Source organism: Nematolebias whitei, chromosome 19 (assembly GCF_014905685.2).
Source record: "Nematolebias whitei isolate Nwh7 chromosome 19, NemWhi1, whole genome shotgun sequence".
NCBI lineage: Eukaryota > Metazoa > Chordata > Actinopteri > Cyprinodontiformes > Rivulidae > Nematolebias > Nematolebias whitei.
The window spans coordinates 26,004,149-26,015,593 of record NC_056516.1 but is presented as its reverse complement, the minus strand read 5'-3'; the positions used below and the strand labels follow the sequence as shown (position 1 = coordinate 26,015,593).

The 11,445-nt window shown below is 41.4% G+C and overlaps 1 protein-coding gene across 1 annotated transcript in view; it reads left to right on the top strand.

The window, feature by feature from the left end:
• Positions 1 to 4,349: 4,349 nt before the first annotated feature.
• Positions 4,350 to 11,445, top strand: part of mylipa (myosin regulatory light chain interacting protein a) — a 12,940-nt gene continuing 5,844 nt past the window's right edge. Inside the window, exons 1-2 of the mRNA XM_037693460.1 lie at positions 4,350 to 4,591; positions 5,436 to 5,626. Coding sequence (XP_037549388.1) covers positions 4,505 to 4,591; positions 5,436 to 5,626 — 278 coding nt within the window. The 5' untranslated portion in view covers positions 4,350 to 4,504. The remainder of the gene's footprint in view (positions 4,592 to 5,435; positions 5,627 to 11,445) is intronic.

Below are 11,445 nucleotides of genomic sequence, written 5' to 3'. Positions count from 1 at the left end.
GATAAATAAATTTCCATTTAGTTAACAGCAATTTTTTAAAAACGTATAACCACAATACAAGAAAAGATTTTAAAGACGTATTCTCTTGGATCTCCGTTGCCTCCCACACGAGACCAGCCGTGTGCAACACAATCTGTGCGAGATGCAGAAAGGCAGCAAAATAAACCTTTACACTTCAGAGCTGTCACTAAAAATAGCATTTTAATTGGTTATCAGCAGTTAAATGGTTGCAGCATTCGACACAGACGTCATGCAAAACAATCTTGATAATTCGATGAAAACTGGGTCGCTACTAATCAGCCGTCACACCAAAGGATGATTATGAAGACGTGAGGAGTCTGACTCGAAGGGAAGCAGAGATAGTCTCACTTCCAAGCCAAGTTCAAGTAAAAGCCATCAATCTATAACATTTTGGCTTCGAGAGAGCCAGACCCCCTCTGCCAGCTCTCTACTTCTGTCTGACAGCTTCCATTCAGCTCGGTAACGTAAATCACCCTCATTGCCTGAATCCACCAGCTCAACTCTCAGAAACATTTCTTTCTCCAGGATCATTGAAGCCAGCACCAAGTCTGAGGCCTGTCTCGTCCGTGGTACTCTGGGGGAGGAATGAGAGATTCCTCGACGAGGGGGTGGGACATTTTTAACCACTCTGCCGCTGACGTCCTTTTCTTTGTGTCTCAACAATGAGACGTCTTTATCATCAGAGTCGGACGAACCTGAACTCTCCCGGGTTGAGTCAGAGCTGATGGATGACTGGGTGTCCTCATGGTGGAGATCCACCCGGTACACTAATTTCCTGTTCGTTTGTCTGCTCGTGGACACCCATCGGAGGGAAAGACACCTCGTCATCGCCAGCCATAACCCTTGAGGCCTGAATAAACTTGACCTGGGTCGATTCGTGTCACAAATTATTCCTCTTTTCTCGACTCTCATGCAGCTCGTCGCCAGTTCTGACTCCACCACTTCTGAGACTGAAAGACCACAAGAAGTCCTCGCTTCTTCTTCACTTCCCTCGTTTTTGGACTTTTGCTGTTGGTCCTCCTCGAAGCTAAAAGACCCGCTGAACCTTTGACTCCTCTTCATTGCTTCGGCGTCTGAAACAGACGATGAATCCTCATCAGACGAGCATCCAGAGGGTGTAAACTGATCGTCTGAATCCGTTGACCATGGACGTTGGTGCTCTTCAGACTCAGAGGAGCAGCTTGCCCTTTGCCCCCTCCTCATACTTTGTCGGTTCCTCCTCTTCCTTTATTCCGCCCGCTGCTCAGCACGGTTCATCTTCTGGTTTGAGCCCAGCAAATAAAAAATAAAAAATATATCACCGAGGTCATCACAACAACAGCTACAGCCGCTCTGCTAACATGGCGCTTCCTTACGTAGTCTCTGCTTCAAGAGGCACAGCTTTGGAGATGGGCAGCGATGACACTGTGATGTCACGTGCACACAGTTTTGCACACACACAAAAACCCCTGCGTGGCTATGTGTTCACACTCCAGTTGAGTGAGCAGTGACTTGCCTTGGAGGGAAGCGATGCCACATTGCATGATGTCATACCTCGCTGCAAACCAGAAGTCTGCAAACGCTCAAACCCAGACGACAAACAAATAAACCTCAACGCTGAGCAAACACGAGCCCGTGTAGACTGATATGCATTTAAAACATTTATTTTGTTATACTTAATTCAAAATGAATTAATGCAAACAAAGCACTCTGTTAAATTCATCAAAACCAAATGAAAAACAGCTGATTTATGAGGGTTAGGCTCGCTGTTTTCTGTGTAGGTGAGAAAATGTGACAGAACTGAACAGGTGGAGTGGAAAAAAAAACATTTAAGTGGAACGATAAGACTAAATCTGCTGCTAAAGACAAAGCTCAGCAGGTTTTATGAACCTTCAAATAAGTTTACAGACTCTATCCCACACGGCTCTTCCAAAGACATCACCATTGTTGAACAGTTTTAGTCACTTCAGCTGCAAATGTGCAATAGTTGGCCACTATTCACAAGTTCTGCATATACAAACCAACACTAGTCAACATTAGCCAACCTAAAAACAGCTACACCTCAATGATTTGAAGATATTCAACAAAAATTTAATGTGGTCGTAGCTGCGAGTCAGTCACAGTGAACGCAACATCTTGAAATATCGCACAAAATCATTTCTCAGCACAGGATGATCTTGGTCTAAAACTCTAGTATGAAAGGCAGCAGGCCTTTAAGGAATGCCAGGCCTTTGAGCGATAAAGCTTTGAGAACTTGAGTTCCACTGGTGACTTCTTGTTTCATTATCCACCCACAGAGAGGACAAACAAGTCGACTAAACTTGTTTTCTTGAACGTTAAACACAGAGGTTTCTATCTGAACTCAAACTTTAAAGCTGATCTATGGCTCAGAGCTCACGAAGTGTGGTCCAGCTGTGTGTGTTGTCTACTCTTCAAGTACTGTTCGGGGTCAGTGGTGCAGTAATCTGCCTTTCCATTTATGGCTTTACAGTGGCACCTCATGTCTCTGCACGGAGTCACCGACTGGTTGCAGCATGTCGGGCAAAAGGACGGCGGCCTGGACTGACTCCATGATGGCCGACCTTATCGTACAGAGAGATGCAGGCGCGTTCCAACTGATTAGGTCTGCCGAGGTTCTTGTGGAGTTAATATTTGCACTGCTTTGAGGAATGTGACTACCTAACGTTTAACACCTTGATAGAACTAAAGCAACACATTCATTAAATAAAATCATTCTTATAAATAACGTTAAAAATGTAACTCAAACCTTTGAGAAATGTTTATTTTTTGCATGAAAATTAATTACTGGTCAGTTTCATTACTGGGAAATATTCAGCAGCAGCTGTTTAGTTTCAGCGCTGGGTATTTATTGGACACAATTTCAAATGCCTTCCTTTATCTACTAATAAATGTTTGTTGCATTGATTTTTTCCAACGCATTCATTGCATGTAATCCAATAAAAAGACAATGAGACTTCACAATAAAAGCTTCTTTTTTTTTTTTCTACGATTAAATATGTGCACTGTGATATCCAAGCTAGGGAATTTGCACGCTCCAATTTGTTTTTAAACCCTCCAACAGGAAATGGGAGGGGTATATTTGTTTGCGCAAGAAGTCAAATTCTTTTCTCTTTCACAGTACACATGAATGTGCAGCCACGCTTTGACCTCACTAGTTACAAACATGGTTTATTTGGGAACTAGGCCACAGTAAAAGTCCTTTTTGGATCAGCGGTATCAATTATTACCCAAGTTTGGAGTAAATCTAATCATGTTGCCAAGAGTTCAACGACTGAGCATGAAATTCCTGAATGATTCAAGTGACTTGATTTCCACAGTTATCAGACATGAAGCTGACTGAAAAAGATGCAATTTTAAGAACAACAAGTGAACTTTATTCTGTGCCATTGTTCTCTTGTTTCATCCAAGTCACTGCAGCTACATCAGGGATGCAGTAAAATAAAATGCATTTAAATAGAGAGCTTCAACTCCAAATTGTCCCCTGGCAAATACATAAGCTTGGCTATAGCATTATTTCCTGGTTTAAGTATGAGTCTGCAGTTCTCTTCACATTTCCTGCCTCCATCACAATGCAGCCCTGCTGAATAATATATTATAAAACAGGAACTGTTGGGGATGAGATGAAGTAGAATAAATACAGATATTCAGCCTGTCTGAGGGTTGTTGGGAAAAAAAAAGTTTTAACAAAAACAAAAAAAATTAAACATTTGCTTTGAAGGTGTTTAAAAAGATTTTCATATAACAGCCATTTAACACTAATTCCAGAAAGTTTGATGACTTGTCACTCTGGCAATCAAGGCTGCACAACATTTTGTAGGCGAACAATTCAATTAATTTACCTTTAATTAAACTTTTTTTTCCATACACTGACATTTCAAAAGACTAAACAAAAAACAACAAGTGCTAATAACGTGGAAAAAAAATGGAAGAGCGTTGAATCTACTATTATTAAAAATTCATAAAAGCTTGGAGCAGCAAAAAAAAAACAAGTGAAGCAGAAAGTTCTGCTGCTAAAAGTGCTATTTCTGGGCTGCACTGCCATAAATTATTTACAAGAAGCGATGGAAAGGCAGAAAACAAGCCACTTACCTCAGCTCTTGTGGCTGGAATGTCAAATTCATTAGGTTCAGGTGTGTGAAAATGCATCCAGCTGCAAGCAACAGAACCACCGCGTGAGGGCGCTGTTGGCTCCACACGATTCAATCCGCCGATTAGTTTCAGCAGGCGGATGTAACAAGACTTCCGATTGGTTGAAACGCTGCATCAAGTATGACAAGCTGCTTATCATTGGTCAACCTTAAGTAGGCGGAGCTTAGCACGACGCTTCATTGACATACCCTACAGCTGGCGGAGGCAGATTAGCCACACAAAGTGAACGGAGCGAAGAAAGTGATGAAGGCTCGATGTAGAGGGGTTTAAAGAAGGCTAAAGTATAGTTTTATTATTTTTAACGAGTCAGTGGCACACCAAAGACACAGACAAAATGCTCTGCCACGTTACTCGTCCGGACTCGGTGGTGATGGAAGTGCAAGTTGATGCGAAGGCGAACGGTGAAGATTGTTTGAACAAGGTAGGCTGCGTGTGTTCAAACACACGTAATGTTCATTTGTTGTATTATATTTAGACAATATGTGCTATTTAAAAAGAATGTCATAATTGTCAAGTCAGCTCAACAGCTATTGTGTAGTAAAACTTAAAATATTCCTTAAACTTGTTGCTTATTTAGGATTAAGCTAGCTAATTTCTGTCAAACGTTATTATTTCACTAACCGGAAGTTGTAAACATCTTTATACACTTTAACAACAGATGCTGGTCCACAACGTGTTAAAATCATTTCTGTTCACGACAGGCACATAAGCAACCTTTTTTTTTTTATTATAATGTTTAAACATTCAGACTTTTCCGATTAAAACGTGTTATTTGTTTTGAACGTGCATGAAAGTTTTAATACTTCATGGGAAAGTGTCGCCCCTGCAGTCGAGCAGATGCTCGTCTGAGGTTACTAGAGTTCATCCTTTGCTTTCTTCCTCCACTAAGCCTGAAACTTTAAAGTAGCTTCATTAATGTTCTCTTTTAAAGCAGGGAATTAAAACAACTAAAGGAGCTTTTTCCACAAGAAGCCTCAGTTTTCATGCAAATAAAATGCAACACTTTGCTTGTTTTTGTATGAGTGCCATATTCCCAACTTGTATGTCACAAATGAGAATTAGCCTCCAGGCTTTCCATAGCTGCTTTCCATAGCTGCTCATCAGCAGTTGTGTAATACCAGCTGGTAATCCAGGTTTGCTCCCAAACTAAAACAGCTGCTTGAGTGACATATTGCTACTTTTCAAATAAAGAAATGAGTGATCTGCTCCTGTTCAATCGTCTAAATTTCAACTTAATGGCTGATTTATTTCCCTGCTCTCTCCAGGTTTGCAGAAAGTTGGGCATTATTGAAGTGGACTACTTTGGGCTGCAATTCACAGGCGGTAAAGGGGAGAACCTGTGGCTGAATCTGAGGAATCGCATCTGCCAGCAGATGGACAACGTGACGCCCTGCCGGCTCAGACTGCGAGTCAAGTTCTTTGTTGAGCCCCATCTCATTCTGCAGGAACAGACGAGGTACCAGCTTTCTTTTGCCCCCCCCCCCCCCCCCATAAATTCACAGAGAGCATCTGAATAAACAAAATGATCACAGAGATGACGGATAGAAAAGATAAATATATTGTGCAGGAGTTATTCAACCTTTCACATTATAAAGCAGTTTATCAGAGACGTGGAAAGAAATGGGCATATGAAATGCAGTTGTTTTTAATCTACTTTTGTATTTTAAGGATGACAGCAGAGGTGTGAAACAATTTAAACACTAGTTTTTAGTTTTATTTTATCAATTTTTATTGAACTTTTGAGGAAAAAAAAAATCAAAAGGTTGAGTATTTTTGTCATTGCATACCTTTTGACTAGTTTTCTTTGCCTAAAACTTTTTTATACAACAATTCAGAATAGTGTGGAGTGCCTAAAACTGTGGGAAAATAGATTTTCTTTGTTAAAATCACAAAAACCGTTAAAATCAGACTTTGTGCTTGATTGCTGCATAGACCTTCCTTGATCAGGGCCGTTTATTTTTTTTTATACTTCTCTACTTCGAGCGTTTTAACTCGGTGTATTTTCTTCCAATCTATATGCACAGGTGATGTGACTTGTATTGATGGCAGCTTGTCTCCTTAGGGAGAAAACAAGAAAACAATGTCATCATCGGGGATTGCCAGGCCCGTAACCAGATCACTTTGTTTCCAGTGCGGTGGAAATGCCCTTTAGTAACCTCTTTGTCAAGCCCGTCTGAGTTTACTATAGGTCATACTGGTTGAGCACCAGGCTGGAAATGTGATCCAGCAGCTCTGGAGTGATGTGCTCTCACTCCCACCTCCCCCATGGGACCCTCTGGTCTGTGTGGCAGTCAGGACCCCCGTCACTGCTCCCATTCAGTTTTTGTTTCAGTTGTTTGGGGCCATTTTAATTTTAAACAAAAGCCGTCTTGTTCGGTTCTTTGGCAGATGTAGTTGGGTATTTTATTTTATTTTAGTGCAGTTGTGCCACAAAGACATTTGTATCAGCCTTAAAATAAATTTTAATTTTCAAAGCACCTTTATTATGTGGAACACAGGCGACTGTTTTGAGTCCAGAACATTTCTTCACTGGCAGCGTGTCTTGTTCATGCAGCTGCTGGCACGCCTGCTTCATATTGCAGAACTGGATCCACATGAATCGAGGGGACACTAGAGAGAGTCTGTTCGATGGATTCACTCCTCTCCCCTCATATGCATGTGCAGCACGTCACCGGAGCAGTTAATTAAGCACAAATGTAGTTAACACCAAGATGCTCCGAGTTAATCCCCTGCTTTTATCTCCTCCCACCCCAAACTCACCCCTCACTCTGCTTTATTGTCACAGAACGGCACCACGTGTGCTCTTTGCCATCACATTTTTGTCCCTGGTCAATATTAAATAACTGCCACCTCCTGTTTACGTTCCACACTGGCCCATATTTGACATTTGAAGTGGAAAGTGAAAGCAAGGGAGCACAAAAGACACTCGGCTGCCTGTGCTCTGACCTCCTATAGATTAGCAAGGGTTATCTACTGATTGTGAAAGGCAAGGGGGGTCACCGAGTTGTGAAAAAGATGAGATAATGATGGCAAATGTGTAGAGCTGCTTCTAATAGGCTGAAGCCACTAGTCTAGTTTTGATGATCTCTGTTTGAGGCATTTCATGCACAAACATGCCGGTCTGGGACGTTTCTACCCCACCACTATATATTTTTAAACAACGTTAAACACGGCAAAGAACAGTTCTACTCGGCTTGTGTTAATCATTTGCATCCATTGATGTTTTGAGGACTTTCAGGGGGTCATTTCTGCGATGGTTTCTGCTGTCACCTTTCACCCAGTTCAGCTCCTCTCGAGCTGGTCTCACAGCAGACGTGACTCATTGTGATGCACAACTCCTCCGTTGTATATCAACCTGCCTACAGGCCGTTTTAGAGTTTTGTCATCGTTTGGAGGAAAAGCTTCGCATGTGAAGCCATTTCTGAACAAAGCGCGTTGGTCTGTGGTGTCACAACGTTCAGAAGAGCTGGCACCCATCTCTACGCCCTTTCTATAGGCCTTATTACATAACCCACTGAGCTGCTTATATAAGCTGTTGTGTACTCTGCTGCCACATAAAACCTCCCAGGTCAGTGTGGAGTTTGTTTCGTTTATTATTTTGTGACAGCCACATTTAAAGTCAAACAATGTTTTACCCACAAAACCACAAGATATACTGGTATATTTACCCCTAATGTATGATGTCATATCCATTTGAGCTGCTTTGGCAGCTGTGATTACTACATTTTATTTTTTTCCCCTCATTGCTTTTTATAAGTCTTTCTTTCTTCCAGACATCATTTATAAATCTGTTTCCTGCTACTAGTTTAGAACACCTTCTTTTTGCAAATGCATAATTTCCTCATACTGTGACCTCCTCTGCTCAGACTCTTCTTTAAAGTTATCTTTTGAAGTTGCCAAATTGAGCAGCGACTGCAGCGGGGCTGTTGGGACATTCAGGGTTTCATAGGGCTTCATGCAAAGATTGTTTTTGGGGAAAAACATACAAAACAGTATTTTGAAAGGCCTGATAAATCAGCTTGGACAACGTTTTTTTTTTTTTTTTTTTTTTGTTAAGAGACACCAACCTAAAACAGCCTGTATTATCTGCATCATTAAACGTTACTTGCTAGAGGGAGTTTAGGTTTAAAATTGTGAATTGTTTTCCATTCATTAGAGGTCTTGTTTAGCATTCTGATCAGGCAAACACTGGATACCCTGGGAGGGAAGTGCAATTTCTACAGGCGTTAGTGCTGCTAATAACTTGACTCCAAATAAAGATTTTATAATTCTGTCAAACAACTTTTAGAAAAACTAACTCGAGTAATTAAAATGAAACCTGTAACAGTTTGTGATAAAGCAGGAAAGACCTTGTGGAAGACCTTTTTGTTTAAAATCTCAGTGCTCTTTCGTGACAGGGTTCCCGCTCTTAAATAATCTCAGGCCCTGTGGAGACAACTTTAGCAGCTGATCTGGAGACGAAATCAGTTAAAGTAAATATTTTTCTTTGTGTGCGTGCTGCTCCACCAGAGTGCTGATCTGTGCTGAATATCTCGGTGCATTGTGGGACGTGCTCCAGCTAGCCATGTGCATTGAACCCCTGAGCTTGGACAAAACTGCACATTTGTTTGTTTTTTTAATCATTCACCTGCAGCAGCTGCTGTGCAAGTAGATTTAACTGCTCCAGAGTTTAACTTAAGTGCACATCTTTTTTTTTTAACTAAAGAATAATATCGTTTATATTCTGCAAAATTCAGTTTTACTGTATAACTTTCATAGAAACGGAGCATTTACAGAATTCCTGCACTAATTCTTTGAATGCATGCTCTGCAAAAAGCGTTTCAGGATATATATATTCAGCTCGCACACAAGTTGTCTTTGTCTGCAGGTCACACAGATGAGCATGACAAAGATTTCAGAAAATACCTGTGGGTCTAGAAATGTTAAACACAAGTTCTTAACTACATACTTTGCTTTTAAATCCACTGAATTTCCTCCGCATGTGCTTTCAGCAGACTTCTTAACCTGTCGTTATGGATTGAAAGTGGTTTATATTTATTCAGCGCCTGAACTGAAGAGTTTATGCTCGGCTGTAATTGCTGTTTTACCAGCTGCGACCCGTGGAGTTTCTCACACAGACAGCCTCTTTGTTTTATTGCAGCTCTGCTTGTCACGGAGAAAAAGGACATGTGTTGAAGTCGTTGCCATAAATTAACGTGTTGCCACTTTGTGGTACAAGGTGCACTTGCAAGTTTCTTTTTCAGGCCGTCCACAACTTGCAAGAAGATGTTGAGTCAAGTTAACTCTAGGTCATTGACAGAGAGTAACCTCGCCACACGTAGCTTCTGGCAGCGTGTAATTTGACTAGCTCGCAAACCGCATTGTTAGGAATCTAACCAGCGAGGCCTGAAACTCTGCTGGTGATTGGCTGCGTTTGGTGCAATCGCTAAGCAGCGGTGTTGAGTTTCAGTTTGTGGGGTTGTTTTTGTTCCCCTCGTGTTGTGAACTTACTGACTTTGTGAATCTGACACTGGGCTGCAGTGGAAAACATTAAAACGAGACTGTTTCTGCAGAACGAACAGACAGCAGAGTTGAAACTGCTTCCTGGTTTGGTTACCTGCACGTTAACATTCAGTTGTCTTATGGCCTCCTAAGATTTTGATTATGGGGCGTCTCTTAAAGATAAAGCAATGAGATGTAAACTGTAACACAGTGAAATTAGGCCGCATGGCTTTAGTCTCAACACAGACTTCCTGGAATTGACTTTATTGCTGTGTTGTTGCACGCTGACAAGAAACAAGACAAAGCTGTAGTAAGTCAACATCTTGGAAGCACACCAAACACATGCACACGCTCATCTGGGGAATATTTTTTGTGTGTGCAATAAATCAAAATGGGCATTGAGGGAAGGGATTTGGTTTTTAACAAGTTACTGTAATTTCCGCTGTGCATGTCGCACTGCCGTATAAGTCCCATCAGTACAAATATGTCTTAAAAAGTGGGAAAATTCATAAATGCGACGTATATGGCGAAGTGACGAATCTATTATGCGTCACCGCTGACGCATCGCGTTTGTTACGCATCACTGCTGACAACCCGGAAATGTGGGCCGGTGTTGTGCCAGAAATCGATTGGCTGCCAAATGGCAGCTGCATGAGCGTGCACGGGAGGACTTTAACAAGATTAACACTTAAAAACAATTGTTTGCTCGAAATTATAGTAAATGTGTGTCTCAGTTGAACTTTTACTTAATAAATTAACTTTAATGGTAAAATTAGCTGCATTTCGCCAGGGCGGTGCAGCTGGTTTGACAGTTGATCCAAGCAGCGAGCAGAACCAAGGTGGGGGGACTATGGCAAGCCGATTGTGTAATTAATAGCTGGTGAAGATTGTTAGTCATGCAGTACATGGTAAATTCAAAAAAGTTCAAGAAGTATAAAGTATAATAAAGTCCAGTTGTTTTTGTCTTGAACTTTTTTGAATTTGTCATTATAGCCACTTTACCAACATGATATGACACGCCTTACTATTCTGCCATCTAGTGGCTGAAAATGGTACTGTTCAATGTTTTGTTTTTTTTTTCAATCAGAATGAATGAAAATGGTCATATATCAGCCAAAAATTGGTTTATAAATATGGGAAAAAATCCATAAATGCGTTGCTTCAGCCTATAAGTTGCAGGGCATGTAAATTATGTGTTTAAAAAAAATGCAGCTTATAGGCCAAAAAATATGGTCCAATGCTCAAATTCTTGTATTTGATAACAAAGTCTGTGACAACAAGTTGTCTCTGATGTGTGGAAACGCTTGTTTCTCCCATGCACAGAGTGTAGGATGGACATTGACAGGCGCTCAGGCAGCACCTGCCCTACATCCTGATTCTGGCACAAGTAGCTCTCTGTTTAATGTAACAATAAAAGTGTGTATTCTAACTGGAGGAGAAAATGTGGCAGAAGTTGACAGAATACACATACGGTGTTTGGGGAAACTTTGTACGAAGTGGTTATTTTTTCCTTATTTTTATCACAACATGAGCGGTGCAGGGCAGCACGGTGGCGCAACTGGTAGAGCTGCTGCCTCTCAGCGAACAGGTCCCTGGTTCAAACCCCGGTCCAGGGGCCTTTCTGGGTGGAGTTTGCATGTTCTCTCTGTGCATGCGTGGGTTTTCTCCGGGTACTCCGGTTTCCTCCCACAGACCAAAAACATGCATGTTAGGCTGATTGGTAACTCTAAATTGTCCCTAGGTGTGAGTGAGAGAGTGAATGGTTGTTTGTCTCGTTTGTCTCTATGTGGCCCT